This window comes from Centruroides vittatus, unplaced genomic scaffold (assembly GCF_030686945.1).
Source record: "Centruroides vittatus isolate TY-2023 unplaced genomic scaffold, ASM3068694v2 contig_400, whole genome shotgun sequence".
In the NCBI taxonomy this organism is placed as follows: domain Eukaryota; kingdom Metazoa; phylum Arthropoda; class Arachnida; order Scorpiones; family Buthidae; genus Centruroides; species Centruroides vittatus.
The window spans coordinates 628,140-653,118 of record NW_027122215.1 but is presented as its reverse complement, the minus strand read 5'-3'; the positions used below and the strand labels follow the sequence as shown (position 1 = coordinate 653,118).

The window sequence follows — 24,979 nt, the reverse complement described above, 5'->3', positions numbered from 1 at the left end:
ATATACACAATTATTCTAAATCTTTAAATTTAAAAATGAAACTTATTCGAAAAACGTTACGTTTTATTTTGGAACGATAATCGTAAGTCTGAGGATAGCCTATAATAAATAGGTTGAAAACGTTTGAAATAAAATAATTTTATGCTCGGCAAAAATTCAGGTGTGTTGTTATAATTATAATTAAGTAATTTCTCGTGTCAAAAATACAAAACTATTTCATCCCAAATACTATTTCTCACTATACTGAATTAAATAAAATTGTATAGCACACTTAATTTATTAACTTTAACACTACATAATTAAAAAAATAGTTTGTCTTTATCTGGATTAAATTTCTATCCCTATTTAAATGTTTTGTTTGTTTGTTTAGTTAAGTTACGGCAACGCAACACTTGGGAGATCTGCCTAGGGGGATGTCTTCCTGGATGTCTTTTTAACGGTAACTGGCCCCTATTCAGGCGTTAACAGACGTGGCCAACCCGTCCTGGCGAGGCGCGAACGCACGACCGAACTCCCAGTGTTCAGGGAAAGGAACTGCTTGGCCACTGGTGGGCTGCTATTTAAATGTATCAAAGGATAAGCTATGGTTTTCCTAATTATATTGTCATACATATGTAATAAAATAAAACAATAAAATGCAAATTTATTTATTTATTTTACCATTACCTATGTATTGAACAGATATGTTATACTCAGAAAGTACGAAACTTTCATTCACAATATGTAGCAATATAACAGTTTTAAAACAGTTTTCTCTATTTAAAACCTAAATTAATTAAATCGAAAATATAATTATTTTCGATTTATCCACATCTTCATCCGTAATTTCAATTTATCATTTTATTAAATTTTTTTTATAAACCAAATATACTTTTTCTTTATACATGATATAAAATTTAAAAATGTAATTACGAATAAGATTTTTTTGACAAAACAGAAAAAAGTTACAAAAATGCTTGAAAACGGTAAAACTACCTACTAACCAAATAGATAAACAAACAATTTCTCGCCGTAATGCGACTCTACAGCCAGCTAGTGGCTACCTCACATATTAACTTTACTTTAGAGCATACCTGAAGGACCAGTATAGCTATCGACCCTGATTTTAGTAAACACTCCACTCTACGTAACATATTGAAACAATTATCTGCGAACCAAACCAACCATCTCCGTTACTTCAGAAAAGACACGAAACAGAATACGTATTGTTGCTGTTAAGTTATGGCAACGCAACACTTAGGCGATCTGCCTAGGGGTACCTAGGCAGATCGCCCAACATCTTTTTAAGGGAAACTAGCTCCTATTTAGGCGTTACAAACGTGGAGAAAACGCGGAAAACTCCACGTGACCAGCTGTCCGAGCGAGGCGTGAACCCACGACCTAGTGTTCAGGAAACGGAACCGCTTGGCCTCCACAAGGCAGAAAGGATCAAAAAATAAAATGGCTTCACATCAGTTTCTGGAACTAGTAACCAATTTAAATGATATATTTTCAAAAGAAACTGATATAAAAATTTCTACTCAATAGCTATTAAATTAAATAAATGCTTCAGTATCTTGGCTTTTTCTGCAGAATCCAAAATTACACTTTTCTGTTGGGTCCCGTTTGAAATTTCAAAGTTGCCCCGTCCCTCTACGAAAGGCGGCGAGGAGCGACATAATTCTGTCATTGTCACCAGAAGATCCTTTGAAATAAAAAGAATAAATATATAAAAAGGAGGGTTCGCATCCGTCAAATGTTCTGCAATTATTAGCTTGTAGCACTGTACTTGTTTATTGAGATGGCGCTAGAGATCAGCTGATTCATAAAATTACTTTCGTTTGTTTACGTTTTCAGTAGATGAATGTTTTGCGTGAAAATATTTATGCTTTCGCCAATATTCAATCGATAAAGCAGATTTATTCGTAATGAATTCTATTAATTGTAAGAATTTAGTATTTCTCGTTTTCTTGTTCGCCGTAAGTGAAGGTAAGTAATTAATTGTAATCGCATTATTAATTTTTAATAGCGTGTTTTTATTTTATTTTTCGAAGGAAATTAAAATTACAAAATCGTTTGATATGAATAATGTTACGGCCAGACAACCTTATTGATTGACATGTAATGCCGACAGAATTCATTGCCGCCTCAATTACAACAGCTTATTTGCTGAAAATAATATGTATAAAATGTTAAATTATATACGCGAATGAGATATTGTAAGTAAAATAATACTTAATAATACAATTTTTATTCTTCAATCAAAAATAATTTTATCTGAAGTGAACTTCAGCTTTCTGTTTCAAGAAAATGTAATTTTCATACTCTTGTTATAAGTAAATATGATATTAGCTTTATATTTATAATTGAAAATATGACCGTATTTCTCTATAACTTCTTTATAACTTAATCTTCGTAAAGTTGATCGGCAGAATACAGTAGAACTCAGATTATCCCGATTAACTCCGATTAACCCGGGTTCTGTATTAACTGAAGAGAACTTGTTAAAGAATACATTACTTTTCTTACATTATAATTCATAAAATGTTTGTAACGAATGCACTGAGTGGGTAAATTGTGTATTTCTAATGATGGTACTGCAAATGGCTTATGCTGAGGTGATACATTGTGGCAAAGAACGGAGGAACTGCTATATAACGAAACTTCTAAAAGACTTTCTAAAAAAGTTTCAAGCAATAACAGGTACGTGAAACTTTCTTTAGAGCAGTAAAAGCACTACAGCAGTAAAAACACATGTAGCAGTAAAATGATTTGTTTTTGTTACCCTTTATCATTTAACTTCAATGTGAGACAAACCACTCATATGTAACTATAATAATACACATTTTTATTCTTGAAAGTATTGTACAAATTAGCTGTATAATAAGTGACATAGAAAATGTTTTTACATATGATAAATTCAATAAGGTGTAAAAATGGGCTTAAAAGTGCCACCATATAAATCTTTTATAATTGTATTTTGAAATTGGAAATGTTTACGTTCATCCGTTTTATCCAAGTTTTCGGTTATCCAAGGTAGAGTTGGTCAATGTTATCTCGGATAATCGGGATTTTACAAAATCTTCCCTTTTCCTCGTCACTCGTTATGTGAAACGTCGCTCGTTAAGAGAGTAATTTTTTACAATTTGTTTTGCTCGTTAGGCGAGGTTCCACTGTATCTGGATTTAAACTTCACAATAGAGGACAGACGACTCAATTGACAAGATGCATGGGCCTATTAATTCTTTACAAGTAGTGATCACATTCCGACTAAATTTCTCAAACCTCTACTCCCTTCGGTAAGAGTTAATTTACTTAAGCCGACTATACTCGAGATGTGACACACGACCATCTATTATTCTCCCACTCCGTCGACCTTTAACCACCAAAATTTAATAGCATCAGTTCCCTAATACACAAACCGCCCTGCAAAATTTCAGAAGTTTTCGACAAAAAACACAGTAGCTATTAAGCTTCAAACATGGTAAACAAAATCATGCCCCCCACACACACAAGCATCCATACATACCATACATACAGAAAATATTCCCTATCTCATTTCTCGACATTTCAAGGTCCCGGGTTCAAAAATGTAAAAATCTTCGGGAGGTCATTTTTTGACCGATCGCAATACTTTACTTCTGTTATATATAACAGAGCCGGAAAAGTTAAAAATAGTTTATTGAAGAAAGTAATTGTCATTATCTTTCAGCACCTTCTGTTGAATACAGTTTACGGATTCCTGTTGAATAAGATACGGGCTCTTTTGACTCGAACTCTGCAAGTTTGATTTTCATCTCTTCACCATCAGAGAAGTGGTTTCCTTCCAAGACATTTATGTGAATTGGAAGAGACGGAAGTCAGATGGTGCAATATCGGGGAGTGACCCTCCTAGCCGAGATCAAGCAACTTCTGTCTGGTAGACCTTGACACGTGCGGTCACGAAGAAAGTGCACAATGCTCATCTGTAGCCGCTTAGTGCGAATAGCATCAACCAAACGTTGCAGCTGAGGCAGTACTGTACATTTCGGAAGTTATAACGGTATTCCGTGGAAGAATCTCCAAATGGACTGGTCTGCGAACATCCCACTAAATACATAGCATAACTTTACACTGATGCAATTCCAGTTTTGGCACACAGAATAGCTTTTTAATTATGATTTTGCACATTAACATCCTTCATTTACATATCTACAAGAAACTTCTAGATGTCATCTGCCGGAGAACAATTTTGAATTTAGAAAATTCAAAATTGTTCTCCGGCAGATGACATCTAGAAACTTTTATATTAATCCAATACTTACCATTCTTTACTATTTAAAAATAATAAATATGCCTTCATCTCAACTATATTTTTAAAAATCCATAGAATCAATGTAAAAAGATTAATCGCAATTGGGCGATTAATCTGTTTACATTGATAATTGTTCATTATTAAGTAAGAAACGTATACATTAACTTTTTAACTACACATTGTTATTGGTGTAATTCTAGTTATTTCTCGGTAATATACATATTAAAAGAGATTGGAAGAAACTCGTAGAAATACCACAATAATTTAAAATGGCATACATAATTCTGACAAGCACATGACACGATTTTATAGAAAACTTAAACAATCTATCAAAGATGGAACCTTATAATCTATATAACTGTGTTATTAAAATTATTAAATAAAATTGTAATTGTGAAATTACCAATTAAATTTAAGGACTTGCTAAAATATAACTAATAAAAAATACTGGAAATAACAGACTAATGTTTGTACAAAAAATTGTTTACCTTAATATCTGTAATTGCCTTGTCTCTGGGCAACAGGGTACTTCCCTTTTTTCTAATAAAGAATATTATTATGTTTCACTTTAACTGTTTATATTTTTTCATTTAACATAGCGTTTAGTATCTACAATATAATATCTGCTATTACATCTACTTTTGATGAAACTGGATGCAGCTGTTATAAATATACTTGTGGCTGTTGTACCCATTTAGAAGTACCAAAGATTTATTTGAATGATGCAGGTAATTTGAATAAATTTATAAATGATTCATTATAGTTTACAATATATTTGTAAAACTACAGTTATTTTTTTCATATTGTTTCCCTTCATTCATGACATTGTAATTTTATATTATAAAAAGATGAGCTTAACTAATTAAAAATAAATAAATAACTCATAAGTAAATGTTTTATATTTACATATAAAACTCTGAGTAAGCAATTTTCTGAATTTTTAACTTTGAGAAATTCCTTTACTTCTTGGATAAAATATAATGCAGTTTAATAAATATATGGAGTATACAGAATATTGTCACAAATCTTTCTGTAGATTGCTACAATATATTAAAACATTCAAAAGTTATTCCTACTTTAAATTATCAATAATCTTATTAATTTCTTTTAGTTTTATGTTTCTATATATATAAACCTATTTATGCAATAACTTAATTTTCATCATAAATGTTGTGTTTACTTGCTATTTTCTGAATATGAATTCATTTGTATAAACATGATCTCAAAATACATTCATTAAATAAAATGTGGCAATTGTAATAACTGTTACGTTTTGTTTTGATGAAAAGTTTTAATTGTTGAATGGAATAAGGCTTATTTAAAACTCCATTTTCTTCAGGAGTCTGCAAGATTAAGAATCAGTGATCTTGCTAGCTGTATTAGCTACTGTAAGCTACTGTGCAGGGAATCGCTTACTGATGGCATTAACGGAGCATCAAATGTGTGATCCTTAATTTTTTTTTTTTTTTTTTTAAATTTTTACTGAATATTCACTGTAAACAAAATCTTATTAAATTGTATCTTATTAAATGAATACACATTTTATTTTTTAAGTTGCAAATAATTAACAAAAGTAAAAACAAATTAAACGTCAATTACTCTCAAAAGATGTTATAACATTGTTATAGCATCTACAACAGATAATAATTGAATAGATATTTATTATGATTATGCCTTTGTGTCCTTTATCATAGCTTAAATTTATCTTTGTATACTAGTACATTTATCAATTAACAGGACTTATTATACTGGAAAATTATGGATGCAGATATTTAGTCTTACAGATCAGAAATAATATTTTTTATTTAGTTCACCTGCAAAAAATCAGATCTTTGAATATCGGAAGAAACGATTTTATGTAAATATTGGATAAATATAATCGTCGTGTGAAACGGCTGGTGCGCTTCCTTGCTGACGAACAAAATAATAAGTATTTATTTGCATGAGAATCACAGTTAATCTGATCAGTTATTTTTACAAAATAAAAATATTCACGAAGCAAATCTGTATTTTTTTTTTTTTTTTTTTTTTTGGTGTGTGTGTATTAACCCCCGTCAACAAATTCCACGACCGACACTTTCAAAAAGTCATCCAAAGACCGAATTAAATTATACGAAGAACGGAAAGCACAACTTATAAAGAATGCTAGAATGAGATACATTAACAAGCATTGCGTCTTGTAATGTAAAATAATTATAAAGTATTTTTAATACACAAAAAAAAATACAGATTTGCTTCGTGAATATTTTTATTTTGTAAAAATAACCGCACACCGTGCAGGTGAAGCGCACCGGCCGTTTCACACGATGATTATATTTATCCAATATTTACATAAAATCGTTTCTTCCGATATTCAAAGATCTGATTTTTTGCAGGTGAACTAAATAAAAATTATTATTTCTGATCTGTAAGACTAAATATCTGCATCCATAATTTTCCAGTATAATAAGTCCTGTTAATTGATAAATGTACTAGTATACAAAGATAAATTTAAATAATAAAGATCTACAGTATTTTACTTGAAAGACTGTTTTTGATATTTTTCAAAAGTAGATTGTTTAACAAATACAATATATGATAAGTTATCATAATAAATATCAAAATTGGATTAATCCTAAATATATTTTTAGAATCATATTATGATAAGATTTCACTCAATTTTCACTAAAAATTTTAAAACTTATTCTAATTTTATTTATTTATGTTAATTACAGTAGGAAATGTCTGGCAATTGATTTTCTCACCCATATTAAAAATAAAGCATTATTAAACAACGTATATTAATACTATAGCTTCTTGCCCTTATTATTACTATTATAATTTTTTGTGTTAATACACAATTAAACTTTTAGGGCTTATCATACTGACTCACTTGACAAGGGGAGTTTATTAATTAATTATATACACCTATATACATGCACACTATTACCAATCTAAAATGCATTTCGGGCTTTATAATGGCCCCCCTCTTCAGTTAGAGCTTTTTAGTAATTTAAACATTAGTCAAGTGAGTCAGTTTGATAAACCCTAAAACTTTAATTGTCTATTAACACAAAAAATTAAAACATTAAGATATGTCATATAATAAAAGAAAATTGAAATTTGCAGGTATAAATAATGGAAAGTGTGATGGTTTATAATAAATATTTGTATGATAAATACGTAAATTGAAATGAATTAACAAAAATTTTATTGAATAAAAATAAAACTGATGATAAAAGATATATAAGTCATTTTTTAAATAGTAATGCTTTTAAAATTCTCAGAAATAAAAGTGATCATATTAGACAAGTACATGTTGAGATATCTTACTTTGTTGTTAATTAATTTTTTATAAAAGAAGCATAAAATATTCAAAGTTTAAATTTGAAATTATAAAATATTTAGTCATTTGAAAAATAAAATTAATTTTAGACGGAATCTTAACCCATATTATATATTACACTTTGCATATCGTATTAATAATCATCTATTTTTCTATATATGTATATTCTATTTAGGTTGTGTAAATCTCACTTATCTTCCAAATGATTATGGATTATCATTTACTGTCACTGTTGATAACAAAACCATTTACAAAGAAACCATTTCAGGTAAGTTTTGAAAATTAAAAAATGAAATACAGTAATGTAATTTTTAACGTTAACATCTATATTGGTAGTTCACAATCCACCACCAATTTGTTTTCAAGCACCACATCTAGAGAAGAAGTATACGGACGTTTGCATTCGATTTTATGATCTACAAGACTCTAAACACAAGTTACATGGTTGTGTAGAACTGGAAGCTCGGCTTTACAGAGTAAAGTTGGCAACATATAAATCAGGTTGTTTTAATTTAGGTGATGATTCTTTTTTTACACTAAAAAATTATCTAGAAAAAACTCTATCTTCATTCAAAAAATTTTTAAATTACGTTGAAAACTATATGGATGGGTTAATAAATAACCAGCCGGAGCAAGCAGCAATGCTGTTGCTTTTGGCTGGTTATTTATTGATTCACCCTTATATGTATTTGATTCAAAAAACAATATAGATTTCTCATACTTGCTTACATATATATATTAAAATTATGTTTAATGTAAAATGTAATTCATTGTGATTGTTAAATCGCATAATGATGATAGTCTTGATTACATGAAATCACACTTTAGATTACAGAATATTGAATATAACTATAAAAGTTTTTTGAATTTCCCACTTCTACAGATGATATTTCGACAACTTAACATTTGCTACCATCTATTACTTGTCACAAAAACAAATATATATAATATATATATATATATATATATATATATATATATATATTCACCACAAACTGTAAATGGTTAAATTATTTTATATTAACTTAAAATACTAAAGGTTAAAATCGCTTTAAATGTAATTAAATTCTATTTTTAAAAATCCAGCAACAAGTTGAATAACTTTTCTGGCTGTTAAAAAATAACTTTTATAGTGCAGTATATTTATAATCATGTTAAATAAAATTGTGCATAGCGCCATCTTTTATGAAATTTTCTTATTAAATTTTTTTATATTTTTAATTAGTGTAAAATGGAAAAAGGCTTAATTTTGAAGTTAGTGATTTAAAAAAATTGTAAACTCTAGTAAGGAAGAATAACATCTTCATTAAGTCCAAACCCTCTAGGAATATGACACACGATATTTCTTTATCTCTTCACAACTTCGACCTTTAACCACCAAAATTTAATAGCATCAATGCTCCTCATACACAAGCTACCATGCCAAATTTTGTTTTATCATCATTACCCCATTCTCAACGTTTCAAGGTGCCGAGTCTAAAAATGTAAGAATGTGGGGGGAGTCATTTTTTGACCGATCGCCATGCTGTCCCTCTATTATATACTGTATAGCCGGGAAAGTAAAAACACAAAAATGAGGTGAAAACCTACAATCTTGGGAACATTTCCTCTTCCTCTTGATGATTATGATGAAATGATGATGAGATAAGATGATCGAAATGGTTAAAGTGTCAGCCTACCGCTCTGGGGATCCAGAAACGAATCCGGACTAAGTCGAAAAACCCCAGGAATTTCTCATGGACGGTTCGTTCCCAATATATGAAGCCCCATTCGTCTTCATCCAGCCGCTGCCATTATGGACTTGTTGGCGATGGTGAAGGGAGACAAAAACAGAAGAAAAACTCAAACTAACGGAAATTAAAAGAATTCGGATTAACTTATAATTAAGAAAAATAAGGGCAATTTTAAAATACAAACAAAAAACTCAGTCCATTTTTCAAAAAGTAACTGAAATTCCAAACAGTTTGAAACAATTGGCATCCCTAGATATCATATTGTAAATATACTTGAAAGAATCATCACTTATCACAGCTAATTATATATCTATACTTGAGCAAAATATATCTTTATCAATATTTAGCACATTTTTATAGATCCAAGTATGAATATAATTAGACTGATATAGTCTAATAATTATTTCGATGTAAAATTCTTTATTAATAAAAACAATTTGTTAAGATTATTGTGTTAATTTTTTCCTCTACTGTAAATTAAAAATTAAATTTTAATTCATCATATGTAATTTATAATTTGTTCTGATAGAGTGTAGTACCTTTGTTCTTATCGCAGCATCTTAATAAAATCTGTCTTCTGTTCTGTTTTCTGGATCGTTACCTAAGAAGCTAACAGGTTGTGGGCCTAGTTTTGTGTGAAAGAAGTGAAAACAATAAGTCTCTACAAGCAGTGGAAATGGCTAATTCTGCTTTGACAAACTTTACTGTGACAAAGTTAATCGACTCAATAAACATGTAATAGGCAAATCATTCCTCTTTTGAATCAACATGTATTAATCATATTTATTTTCCTCCTCTTGGAGGCATTGCCTTGGTACACTGACTGCGGAGCGCTGACGTAGAGAAAATGGAATCTTTTCATTTATTTTCGCACAAAAATTCTGCCTTAATGAAAAAATGGCTAGTGAAAATTAATCGGAAAAAACTTTAAGCCGATCATATGTATTTCTTCATCTCACTTTGAAGAAGAGGGCTGTCGAGAGGGGAAGCTGGAAATTTCCCCTGCCCGGGGGAAAACACGAGAATCCGTAATTGTTCCTAACCTTATAAATTAATGTTATTTTTACTAACAAAAAGATTTTTTAAGAATATCTTTTATTAATAATGAAACATTCTATATACTATTTCATTTGTTCAAATAAACAATGGAAAGAGAAGGGCCCGCTTTATCTCCGGGTCCCATTCAAGCGCTCGACGGCCCCGGCCTTAATCTGAGCCATGTTTAGTATCCAGAATTCTTGCTAAGTCTAGTACTGCTGCGAGGTTGAACTCGTTTCTAACTACTTCTTGACTCCTCCCACTGCTAGAATTCTCATTAGTTTAGTCACCTTGTTTTGTTTATGCTAACTTTCTACTAGTTACATCATAGTTTTTGTCTCGTCGTACGATTTTCAAGATGTGTAGCATACTCGTGCGAGACTAAATATACTCGTATTTTTATAATCCATTATTTTTACACACAATCAGTCTAACTTACTAACTCAGCATACCCTTCAAAGATGCTCAGAACACTTTTTAGCTCCGCCCTCCTAGTCAATTAGATTCTTTTTGCATTACTGAACACGGCCCTGGTCACTTATCTTTCGTCTTTTCTTTTGGAGACGAATGACATCAACAGATGAGACAAGTGATATCTTCCTGAGACAAAGGCAATTTTGGTCACTCGTAACGATCTCGTATTGCATCACATTCTACTAGGTTGAATCTAGTAGAAATTGCGACGTATTTATTCAAAAGTTAAATCTGAATTACCAGAGCTTCTGATAATTCAGATTTAACTTTTGAATAAATAAATACTGAATAAATAAAGCATGTGATGTGATAATTCATAAATTTTAGTAAAAAGCACAGGCAGTTAATTCTGAGAAAACCACTTGAGTTAAATTTATATAATTTAATTGTAGTGAAATCAAAATAAATGATTTTGAGTTTTGAATTGAAATAAGATGACTTCCGGTTTGCAACGGAAGTTCGTATACAGTTAATCCAGGCTTCCTGCCCCTAATCTTTCCATATCCTATCTCGACTTTCATCTATCTAACACGTTTCTCGAGATTAAGAAAGGACACTGACGACGAACGGACGGACGACAATGAAAATTTACAGGTTTACAATTTTTTCAAATTGCAGCCCAATAAAATCCAAGATAAAACATTATGTAAGGCAAGAATTCGATTAAAACAACGCGCATTCTACGATAATTACACTTATTATATTTTAACGTGTAAATAATCTGATAACATGTTAAATAACAGGTGTGACTAGACAAGTGAATGACCAAAATTTTTATAATTGATTAATATTTGTATTGATATTATTTATTGTCAACTATTCGCGCGCTTTAATGCGTGAAATAAAATTGATATATACAGTCGAATCTCCAATAACGACCACCCGTAAACGGCGGCCATTCTACCAGGAACATTTCTTTTTTCAATGCATACAAAATAAATTGCAAACAACGGCCATTTTTTATGTTCCCATCAGTGGCCATTGTTCAGAAGTTTGATTGTACTTGTCTCGAGACTCTACTCCTCGCTAGATCAATAGTAAAATGATTGTAGAGCAAGTTGGTAGAATGTACCCTATAATTTACCACCACAAAGCATTTAGAACGTTAATTTCATATTAATAAAAGCAAGCTTATTTTCTGCTTTATATCTCTTTCAAATTATAATCGATTATAATTTGAGAAAAGATAGCCATTACAATTCTGATAAGATAAAGTAGGCTATGATAAAAATGGTAATTATTTTACTTTACATTATTGGATTATAAATAAGCGTGAGCGTGTTCCTAAATATAAAAGTTTCTTGAAAATATTTAAAAAACTATATATAAAAACGAGACTTTCATTAAAATCGAAAGACAGAAATTTTATTGTCAAATCAGCTTAAATACTCGCGTCGTAGGAGGTATTTTTATATAGATGTCAATCCGTTAACTTTGTTTAGGACTTCAATGGCCAAAACAAAATTAACAGATAATAGAATATACTTATTTAATTTTTGCATTCTAATATGTAAAATATTAAAAAACTTATTTTCGTAATTAATAATTTAATAAATTATTTGATAAGATTTGCTAACCGAAATACGAAACTCGTCCCGACAAGTTATAAGGTTATTCAGGGACGAAAGGAATAATATCTAAATCGATTAAAAAGTGATAAATATAGCTACTCTGTGCTGTCGTTGCTGATTACAAAAAGGAAATAAATATTTAAATACGTGTACAATTTTCGATATGTTTTCGATTTCTTACTTAGCAACGAAAACTTGTTACCTTTGTCTATGGGTAACAAAACATTTAAAAAAAAGAAAAAAAAAAGCCTAGTTTGCTCATTTGCTAATAATAACCAAAGAGTATGCCATCAACGCCGTCAAGATCAAGAGAGAAATTAATTCTTTTAAAATAGTACTTTCTAGTACTATTTTAAATACTATCCGTCAAGAATTCTATTAAATACTATTTAAATTAAGTTGCTATATACTGTACTGTCACGAAATTCTTAAGCTCATTTCCTGTAATAAATTCAGCATTATAATGTACTGTACTGTGGCTCGGTAACACATCTGCCTAGAGCTGATTGTACTAAATTACTGAACCTTCTTGTTTACATGTCATCGGAGAAAATACCCCGCTAATTCGGACTTTCGTAAATTCGAACGACCATCCCCTCCTCTCAGCCCGAGTTAGAGGGGCTTATAATGGACACAGAAAACAATTCCGTTAATTTTAATTTAATTTTTTGGACATAACTATAATAAAAGAAAAAGAGAATTTCTTATTTAAAACATATAAAAAAAAACTATCTAACGTAAATAAAACGATTAGTTATTATTCGTGTATCCCAGATACTATAAGAAAGAATACATATATGATGGACTTAAAGAAAATATATACAAGAACGAGTAAACAGAGTGAATGCAAAGCTGAATTAAATAATTTAGACTACAAATTTATCCTTAACAGTGGCGTGCCGTCATTGGAAGCGATGGAAGCGCCGCTTTCCTTGTATTTTCTAAAATATAAATTTTCATATTTTAACGTACTTTGAATTAATTAAAATTAATATTTTATTATAACTGCATTATCTATCTTATTACAAATTTCTATACTACACGTGAAAAAAAAGATAAGATTGCTATTGTATATACGAATGTCAGTGGCGGAATGGAAGCGCTTACGAGACAGCTTTCACGACGAGAATAACTGAATGGTGTAAAGCAGCCAGAGGGCATTGGCGCATGCGCTTTACAGAGCACCAACCTCGGCCGATTTAGCTGGTGGAAACTACACAAGTGTAAAGCCGGATGCACACATGCGGCGCGGCAAGGAAAAGCGGCAGAATGACGTCACTTTTTCTCGCCGCAGAGGTCTATTTCGTGCCGCTTTTCTCATGCCGCGAAAGTTGGTCGAATTCTATCTTTCGCGGCGGCCGCCGCCAAGACGCGTTTCTATCAGCCAATAACATTTCGTCTGGCAGTCACGTGAGAAAATACAATCACGTGGTGTTTTAATAGCGGAAAGTTCGACGTGGTTAACCGAGATAACTAACATCAGAATAAAGAGGAAAGAATAATAAATTTAACACAAATTCTACACAGATACAGTAATCATATATTATTTAATTCAAAGAACAAAACAACCGAATCTTACTCGAAATAGTATTCTTTATCGAGAGATCTTAATCGAAGAATAAGCCTATTTTGTACATCAGTTCTTTATCGATCCAACAAAATATCTCGGCAAGATTCTTGCCAATACGATATCTCTAATCCAAAATATTCATTCGAATCTTCGACGAAATCTTCTAGCTAAATAAAACGAGCCGTACAAAACAAAATTTGTAAACACGTGGATAGCGGAGTGTCGATATCGTTCGCCATCTTGAATACTGAACGCATGCGCCGAAATGTAAACGGATTGCCGCTTGTGTGGTCGTGCTGCCGCGCGGCGAAGACGCGTTTGCGTCACCGCTTTTCCTTGCCGCGCCGCATGTGTGCATCCTCCTTAACGCTTCCAACGATTCTATCCCTTAGCCACTGGTAGGGAGCTATCTGACTAACTTGTAAGTGAATTGTTTAAAATTTAAAAAGTAAAGAGTATTCAATGTTATTTTTATGTACATTTCTTCGCAAAGTTATATTTAATTATAATTTTCTTTTAATTATACTGTAATCATATTGACAGAAAATCTAGAATTTTTATCACTTTTAGATGTTAATAATTTTAATATTACGAAAAACAATTTTTCCAAGCGTGTTTTAATTCTTTAAATTAAGTAAATTTTATGGAAAATTTTTTGATTTACCTAAATTACGTAGTGAATCGCAATATTTATATTCGTGTCCGGACTATATCGACAAGTAACTCTTAGACATATAAAGTATTATAATTAATGTCGATCCGAATAAAGGCGTACTAAAAGAATTATATGATTTAATATCATTAATTTTTATGGTACCATCTACCAGTGCGTCTGTTGAGCGCAGTTTTTCGACCACGAAGCAAATTCATACATTGGCCAGAACACTCGGTCGGAGGAATATTGTGGCCGCTAGCGTTGCTTTCGATAGAAAAAGAGCTTTCAAATACGTCGATGGAGTCGACGACCAGCGACTTTTATGCTAAAGTAATTAACGACTTTGCCGAAAAAATCGCCGAATAGAGTTAGTTTATAAAAAATTAATAAAACAAGTTTTTTTATCATTGTTTGTATCATATCAATTTGTATTATGTATGTATTATTTGTATTTTAGAACTAAAATACATAAATTGTTTATTTTTATCATTTCCAGTATTTGTTTAAAACTTTTATGGAATGTGATGTACCGGACGGGTCTAACCCGTGACGAAAGACGCGAAAAAACGGTTAATTTAGAGAAAAATTTATTCGTTTAAAAAAACATAGGTAAAAGTCGTTTGTAGTCGAACACCCATTGTTTATATCAAACTGCCAGGCAGAAACCATAAATCGCGGAAGGAAGTCGTCCTATGATCGGTGAAAGATCGAATTCATCTTCGATTTTGACTTTTCTCGCGCTCCAGGTAAGAGTCTTGTTACGTTTAGTAACAAGGGACCAACCACTCGGGAAGCGTAATTCAGGGAGAACGACCAATTGAAATGGATAAAAGAAAGAACGGAGATTGATATAATCTCGGACAATCGAGGACACCTGGCACTCGGTTAACGTTCCGAATAACCAAAACGCCGTGTGTAAATGCGCAAAAAAAAAAAAAAAACTGTTTCTCGTCTATTGTGCCAACCTGTAACCCGTGCCACTTCGGACTTACTCGTAGACCGTGTCCCCGACTCTAACGGACAAAGTCTCCCCGTGCCTTGCAGACTTGTCAACGCCACTGTCCCGGGGCGACCTTCGATCGACCATCGAAGAACCACATCGATGCCCAGGACGTCCGAACAATTGATTGTCCTAAAGCAAACAAAATTTCGTATATAGTGTATGTTTATTTATGTTAAAATGAACGGTTTTTGTCAGATACTTGTTGTCTTTGTCTCTTCCGCCACCACGCACATACGAATGGACCCTAGACCATTACTGACGCGCAATTAACCGATAGCCCCTGGAAGTCGGCTTTTTACAGAAACACAGCTTCCCTATCATCACATGTCACGGCACGCCACTGGCAATTACAATTAATTTTGTAAACTAATTCCGTTTTTTCCCATTTATTAATATTACTTTGGTTTGTTACCTTATGTATTTGCTGTGATATTTTATTGGTCAAAGATGGGGCCAAAACTATATTATCCTTTTTAAGGAATTTAGAACAATTATTATATAGGCCTATATTTTTAGTAACGTAAGGAAAAGTTTTGTAATTAGTATCTTTTTTATTTTTTATATTAAATCTATGTTTATAGTATTGTGCATGCCAATTCGTTAATAAATGTTTTGGGTAGTTATTAAGGATCAGTGGCGTGCCGTGACATTTGATGACAGGGAAGCTGTGTTTCTGTAAGAAGCCGACTTCCAGGGGTAATCAGTTAATTGCGCGTCAGTGATGGTCTAGGGCAGTGGTTCTTAACCTTTTTATACTCGCCGCCCACCAAATATTTCATAATTTTTTTGTGACCCCCATTTTTTAATAATAATTTATATTTGATAATTTGATAATTTATCTATAATAAATTGATTTTTTTATTATTGCTTTATTTTTTATATAATAAATGTAAATCATAACTTTATTATTTCATTATCTATTTATTATCATTATTAATGTTATATTCAAACTTCACAATTAAACATGAAAACTCATTAATTTTTAACAGAAAATAAAATAAGAAACATGTCGATAAATCGATCCAATGTCGATGCTAAAACTAAACTAAAACTAAAACGCCCACTTGTCGTAAGGATTTTGCATAACTTTTGCAAAAATATTTAAATTTTCAAAGCCTACTATTTTTCCTAATTATTTTTAAAATTCCAAGCATTAATAGTTTCTTAAAATTGCTTTGGAATAAAAGAAGTAAATACTGCGGTGTAAGTAGCATATTTACATTTATTTCTTCTGTACTAACAAAGTTGTATGTAGGAAGAAATACAAAATAAATAAATAAAATTTCTATATAGGTACTTTATTTTTCTTATTTCACTTTTCAATACGATATTCGGATTATACATCAATTTTCTTTTTATTATATTCTGAAGGAAATTTTGCATAATTTGGCAGCCCCCGGCAAACTTCTTATGGACCCCCAGGGGCCGCGGCCCCCTGTTAAGAATCACTGGTCTAGGGTCCATTCGCATTCATTTGTTCGATAAGCCAGTAAAAACTGTAGACTTCTCTAAATGTATTTTTAATATCACAATTACATTCTGAATCACTAGCCACGATATAAGGGCTAAAATTAAAAATAAATTATAAAAACTTACTCGGTGAAATAAAATGTGCGGTGGATATACATACCTGGTACAATGTATTGTTCGATTGTATTAATATACTTTTAAAGAAAATTATAATTAAAATATAGCTTTGTAAAGAAACGTACATAAAAATAACATAAAATAGTCTTTACTTTTTAAATCTTAAAACAATCCACTTAGTCAAATATCTTGATACGAGTAGCTAATGGATGGAACTAGTGACGGTCCAGGTAGGTGTGTAGTGAGTGTGTGCGTGCCAAATCCCGAGGGTGCCGATACCGGTCAATGTCAATTGCCTCTTTTGTCGCATCACTAGTATATCTCAAAGGACGCCACAGGGCTGTTGTAAATTTTAAACGTTTCTCACCGTAGCTGTAAAAATCTAACTATGTTAAACTTAATAGTCATTCGTTTTCTAACTAATTCGTTTTAATACCAGGTGTGCATGGAAATCAGTTCCCCACTGTACTGAGCGAGTGATTGGTTCGGTCAAGCTTTTGTTTAAGTAAAATTCTGGCTCTTTCAACAGGGTTTTATTTATGTCCCCATTCCCTGATCTCTTAATTATTTAATTACTTCTTAAGTAGAAATAAGTCGAAACCAGTTACTTTGTACTTGAATATCTGTGGTCTTGGGAAAACATTGGAAAGATAAATGTTTTTGACAATGGATACTTAGATCGTAAATTTAAGGAAAATAAATTCTAGAGCTTTTTTGTACCTTGTGCGTCTCATTCATTAAATTTGGTTGTAAATGATGCTGCCAAAGTAACAGTTAATTTTTAACACTGTACTAGAATTGTACATGTTTTTTCTGCATCCCCTTACAGATGGGACATACCAAATCGTAGTATCACCGGTTTAACATTGAAACCGGTAATATAAGATGAGAGAGCAGAATAAACGCGGAATAAATATATCAAATATTTTAATGGAGTTTTTTAAAACTCCTGTCAACTATACAGAACTATCATAAAAACGTGCCAGTAAACTCCTATCGGTTGGGTTGTTATAAATCTAGTCTAGGGTGGGCAACCCTTTTTATAACATGGGCCAGAATAAATTTTACGTTTTTTTCCGCGCCGTAGTAGTTAATTGACGCCTTCTTGTGACTCGTAATTTTTTTAGTCTGCAAATATGAAATAAATAAATAAAAAGTTAATTACTACATTTATTTCTCTTATCGTTTTCGAAAATTACAAAGAATTGGAAAAATAACTATTAATTAGTTATTTTTCCAATTTAATAATCTATTAAAGATCTCGCAAGCCGGATAGAAACTTTTCGCCAGCCGTAGCTGGCCCGCGGGTTGCCCGCCGTTGATCTAGTCTGCTCATGATTCACATAATCGGGCGAGGGTGGCCGAATATCTAGCAGGCGGCTAACAGCTCAGAACCGGTCCAGGTTATAAAGTTGGACTCCGTACGCGTGTGTCGCTTCTACCAGCTAAACCGGGTGAGGTTGGTGCTCTGTAAACTGCATGTGCTAATGCCTATATAATCTGGCTGATTAGAAACTGACCCGGTTTCGACATTCCTTCCGCCACCGAATTATTCGAATATACAATAGCAATCTTATCATTTTTTTTCACATGTAGTATAGAAATTTGTAAAAGATACATAATGCAGTTATAATAAAATATTAATTTTAATTAATTCAAAGTATGTTAAAATATGAAAATTTATATTTTATAAAATACAAGGGAAGGTCATTGGAAGGTGGAATCGGCGCTTCCATCGCTTCCAATGACGGCACGCCACTGCTAAAAAAAGATAATGAAAATCATTTTAGGACACGTATTTCTAAGCAATTTATCGACGACAATTGAAATTATTTAAAGAACAGATTGACTTTGTAATGTATACTTATTTATTTATAAATATACAAACGATACTACAATAAAACATCAAATATTTGTAAAAATCTTAAATTACTTACATTTAAGTGCTTTAAATACATTCATTTCAAAACTTCATTAAAAAATAATTTGTTCTAGTGTTTCAAGTTTGCAAATTAATGAATTTGAGTATAATACTGTATTTTCATTAATCATTAATTAATATAAAAATATATAAAAGTAAAAATATACAATCACTATTAGTTTCCTATTTGCAGTATTACTATAATCAATCTCTACCAATTAAAAATGTTACAAATAAAAATATTTTGTAATAAAACAATTTTCTAAAAAAAATATTGAGTATATTAATAAATTTCAACATACAGTATAATTTATTAACGTCAGAAATTAAAATGTCATTTTTCAATCATAAAAGCATCTTCATTTATATTAAATTTCTTTCACTTGTTACAACTTATTGTACTAAAAAGTCAAAATAATTCATTTCAATTTCACTACAACTAAACTATATAAATTTAACTTAAGTGGTTTTCTCAGAAGTAACTGCCTGTAACTTAAAAGAGGATGGATATTCTCTTTTAAACACTGCTTTTTTACTAAAATTTATAAATTATCACATCAAGTAGTGATGCTTTATTTATTCAGTATTTATTTATTTATTTAACTCTGAACTATCAATCATTTTAATATTAATTCAGGCATTTAAGCTGACAATGCAATAGATATTTTAAAAAATAATGATTGTTATCCAAACAAAAATAACTTTTGAAGAAAAAATGTCATAATCATTACAAATAAAATGTTTTAAAAACTTTTGTGATCATATTCCATATTCTGTAATCAGTAGAGTGATTTCATGTAATCAAGACTATTTTCATTATTTGTTTTAACAATTATAATGAATTATTATTTTACATTAAACATAATTAAACAATATATATTTAAACAAATATAAGAAATCTACAGTATATTGTTGTTTCTTAATTCTCAAATATATACTTTATAGCATAAGTTTAGAAATTTTTGGAACAAAAATAGTCTTTTTCCTGGATGGTTTTTTTGGTAGTGAAAAAGAACCATGCCCTAAATTAAAACAACCCAATTTATACGTTGCTAAGATCACCTCGTGAAGCCGAGCTTCCAGTTCTACACAGCCATGTAACTTGTGTTTAGAAACTTGTAGATCATAAAATCGAATGCAGATGTCTGCATACTCCTTTAGATATGGTACTCCAAAACAAATTGGTGGTGGATTGTGAACTACCAATATAGATATTAATGTTAAAAATTAAATTACTTCATATTTTAATTTTTAAAACTTACCTGAAATGGTTTCATTGTAAATGGTTTTGTTATCAATAGTGACAGTAAATGATAATCCATAATCATTTGGAAGATAAGTGAGATTTACACAACCTAAATAGAATATACATATATAGAAAAATAGATGATTATTAATACGATATGCAAAGTGAAATATATAATATGGGTTAAGATTCCATCTAAAATTTTATTTTTCAAATGACTAAATATTTTATAATTTCAAATTTCAACTTTGAATATTTTATGTTTTTTTTTAATAAAAGAATTAATTAACAACAAAATAAGATATCTCAACATGTACTTATCTAATATGATCACTTTTATTTCTGAGAATTTTAAAAGCATTAAACAATACTAAGAAGAGTATTTGTTTTTTAATTTCAATGCAACAATGAGATACTTATTGAAAAAAAATATAACATTATGGCAGTTGTAAATTCCCTAACAACTGAATATATATATATATCATTTTTTAAATTCAGTTTTCAGTTGTTATTAAAATATATATATATATATATATTATCATCAGTTTCAACTTCATTCAATAAAATTTTTGTTAATTTATTTCAATTTTCTTTTATATATGACATATCTTAATATATGTTGTTTAATGTCTTATTTTTAATATGGGTGAGAAAATCAATTGTTAATAATAGAAAATAGACATCTTCTACTGTAATTAAGATAAATAATTAAATATGAAAATTTTAAAATTTATTTTAATACAAACTAAACTAATCTAAACTAAAAGACATTAATAAGATTATTGATAATTTAATGTGGTAACAACTTTTGAATGTTTTTGTATATTGTAGCAATCTAGAGAATAATTTGTGACAAAATTTTATATACTCTATTAAATTGCATTATATTTTATCCAAAAAGTAAAGGAATTTCTCAAAGTTAAAAATTCAGAAAATTGCTTATTCAGATTTTTGTATGTAAATATAAAACATTTAGTTTTCAGTTATTTATTTATTTTTAATTAGTTAAATTCATTTTTATTTATAACATAAAAACTACTATGTCATGAATGAAAGGAAACAATATGAAAAAATAACTGTAGTTTTACAAATATATTGTAAACTATAATGAATCAATTATAAATTTATTCAAATTACCTGTATCATTCAAATAAATCTTTGGTACTTCTAAATGGGCACAACAGCCACAAGTATATTTATAACAGCTGCATCCAGTTTCATCAAAAGCAAATATTGAATAATTGTAGACACCAAATGCTATATTAAATGAAAAAATAAAAAAGTTAATGTAAAATATTTATTATAGTATACTCACATTATACTGTATAACAAAATTAATTTTAAGATATAATTCATAATATTAAATAATTGAAGCACTCAGGGACATATAGTGCTGTCAGAATCTCTGAGGTAACTGAGTTTGAATGTTCGAAAAAGTTCTAAAATTGTATGAACAGTTGTGTGTTAATATTTTTGCTCTCCAAACATTGCCGATAGATGTGGCCATCATCTCATCATTTTGAAATTTTTCATTTTACTGTATGTTTTACATTTTAGTACTATATGTCTCCGAGAACTTCAATTATTACTAATAGCAACTATAAATTTTAGAAAAAAGACAAAGTTATTAAGTTGTTTGGTTAATATAAATCTTTTCACAAATGTTAATTTTATCATATTAATGGCTTAGAGAAATAATTTACATTTATTTATTTATTATGAATTACTATGAGTAATGGCCGTGAGTAATGTCCAACAGGACAAATAAGAACCCCCTCTATAACAAGCCCTAAAATAAATTTATATAATTATATCTGTTCAATCTAACAAATTGTTTTAAAAGATACTACATAACTTCTATTTATATTAATAACATTTTTATACAATTATGCTCAATCTTTTGCTAAAAGAATTAAATTATCAGTTGAGCTTTTACTGTTCATAGACAAATATCAATGTTTACATTTGCCATAAACAGATGACTAGACATTTGATATTAATCTATTTATACTAAAACAAAAATAGGATATCATAATTGATAATAAAAATTTTATAATTTATCATTATGTTAAGTCTGATGTAGATTTATTATGCCTAATATTAATTATATATTTTTTCTTGCAAGTTAATCTGATCAAGCTTCTCCAACAGCTATATTTTATTTCTATACAATAAGATAAATTTTATTTTGAATAACATAGTATGCAAAAGCATATTTGGCCAGAAATTTAAATCTACTCTAGTAATTAGAATAGTACGAAGTTTTCTAAACTAAACTATATATTATATATATATATATATATATATATATATATATATATAAATGATGAATGACATGAAGTTGTATCTATTCACAAAGTTAAATTTATCATTCAAAAATATATAAAATTCTGTACCATTTCATTATTATAATGACAGATTAATTTATTAATTTTAGATATTTGAATATAAACTTATAAAAATTTTGAATTTTTTTTATAAAATCAATAAAAAAAGATTTAAACAATGCAAAGATTTTTTGCAAATTACAAAACCTAAACAAAACAAATTTTGTATCTAAGAATTTGATTTATTTGCAAAATTTATGAAAATTTTCAGAATAAAAAAACAGAATTTACAAAAATTATGTTAATTTATTTTTAAGATTAAAAAGGACAACATTCCATAGACCAACAAGATGTGCAACTTTATTTTAACTTCATATATAGAATATATATGAAGTTAAAGTTTTAATGTTTTCATTCCATTTCTTCCTATCAAGGAAGAAATGGAGGAAACATATTAGAGAAGGAAATGCTGACCCCATATAAACATGGAAAAAGGCAAAGATAAAGAAGATATACATTTTGAATAGGACTATTTGCCCAACATTTCTTTCAGTAAATAATGTACAGTACTCAAAATAACAGTGGCGTGCAGTCCATGGAAGCTGTGGAAATGCCGCTTCTCTTGTATTTTCTAAAACATAAATACATATTGTGCGATTATTTTTATAAACAAGTTCTTATATCTTTGTTTCATGTTAATGTATCTATTTTATAATTAAAATAAACAGTTTGTTTATTTTTGTCATTTTCAGTATTTGTTTATAATGTTTATGGAAACAGCTTCCCTATTATCAAATGTCACTGCACTCCACTGGAAAATAACCTTATACCTGTTGCTTTATGAAATGTTATACTTTTTGCTCTTAATATTAATTTACCAACTCCCATTATCTGTACCCATTTTACTTTATTTTCTTTTGTCAATCCGTTCATTTCTGGCTGAATATACAGTAAAATTTCAATTATCCAAGATAAAATGTTGACCAATTCTACCTTGGATAACTGAAAATTTGGATAAAATGGTCACAGACATTTCCAATTTCAAAATACAATTATAAAAGATTTATATGGTGACACTTTTACACCTTACTCAATTTATCACATGAAAAAATCATTTTCTGCATCACTTATTATACAGCTAATTTGTACAGTACTTTCAAGAATAAAAATGTGTATTATTATAGTTACACCTTAATATGAGTAGTTTGTCTCACATTGAAGTTAAATGATAAAAGGTAACAAAAACAAATCATTTTACTGTTCTAAAGAAAGTTTCATGCACTTGTTATTGCTTGAAACTTTTTTTAGAAAGTCTTTTAGAAGTTTCATATATAGCAGTTCCTCCCTTCTTTGCTACAATGTTCCACCATAACCTCAGCATCAGCCATTTGCAGTACCATCAACATTAGAAATACACAATTTACCCACTCAGTGCATTCATTACAAAGATGTTATGAATTATAATGTAAGAAAAGTAATGTATTCTTTAACAAGTTCTCTTCAGATAATACAGAACCCAGGTTAATCGGGACTCAGATAATCTGAGTTCTACTATATTCTGCCGATAAACTTTACAAAGATTAAGTTATAAAGAAACGTCTTAACCACAATTCATATTTTCAATTATAAATATAAAGCTAATATCATAATTACTTATAATAAGAGTATGAAAATTACATTTTCTTGAAACAGAAAGCTGAAGTTCACTTCAGATAAAATTATTTTTGATTAAATAAAAAAGTTGTATTATTAAGTATTATTTTACTTACAATATCTCATTCGCGTATATAATTTAACATTTTATACATATTATTTGCAGCAAATAAGCTGTTGTAATTGAGGCTATGAATTCCGTCGGCATTACATGTCAATCAATAAGGTGTCTGGCCGTAACATTATTCATATTAAACGATTTTATAATTTTAATTTCCTCGTTAACATAAAATTAAAAAAAAAAACTGTGTTAAAAATTAATAATGCGATTACAATTAATTACTTACCTTCGCTTACAGTGGACAAGAAAACGAGAAATATTAAATTCTTACAATTAATAGAATTCATTACGAATAAATCTGCTTTATCGATTGAATATTGGCGAAAGTATAAATATTTTCACGCAAAACATTCATCTACTAAAAACGTAAACAAACGAAAGTAATTTTATGAATCAGCTGATCTCTAGCGCCATCTCAATAAACAAGAAAAATTTCATTTATATTTACAGGGTGTTCTGTACAGTGGTACAAGCTAATAATT

At 29.7% G+C, this 24,979-nt stretch overlaps 2 protein-coding genes across 2 annotated transcripts; one reads left to right on the top strand and one right to left on the bottom strand.

Annotated features, from left to right (window-relative positions):
* Positions 1–1,887: 1,887 nt before the first annotated feature.
* Positions 1,888–8,533, top strand: LOC136976489 (uncharacterized). Its single transcript, XM_067271791.1, has 4 exons — positions 1,888–1,968; positions 4,873–5,001; positions 7,774–7,866; positions 7,935–8,533. The coding sequence occupies exons 1-4, from the start codon at positions 1,908–1,910 to the stop codon at positions 8,306–8,308; spliced, it is 657 nt and encodes a 218-aa protein (XP_067127892.1). The 5' UTR covers positions 1,888–1,907; the 3' UTR covers positions 8,309–8,533.
* An 11,318-nt stretch (positions 8,534–19,851) lies between these two features.
* On the bottom strand, positions 19,852–24,979 carry LOC136976408 (uncharacterized). The gene is made up of 4 exons (XM_067271673.1): positions 24,724–24,979; positions 21,534–21,653; positions 20,413–20,505; positions 19,852–20,349 (listed from the first exon to the last, which is right to left on the bottom strand). Exons 1-4 carry the CDS (start codon positions 24,782–24,784, stop codon positions 20,090–20,092), a joined length of 534 nt encoding a protein of 177 aa, XP_067127774.1. The 5' UTR covers positions 24,785–24,979; the 3' UTR covers positions 19,852–20,089.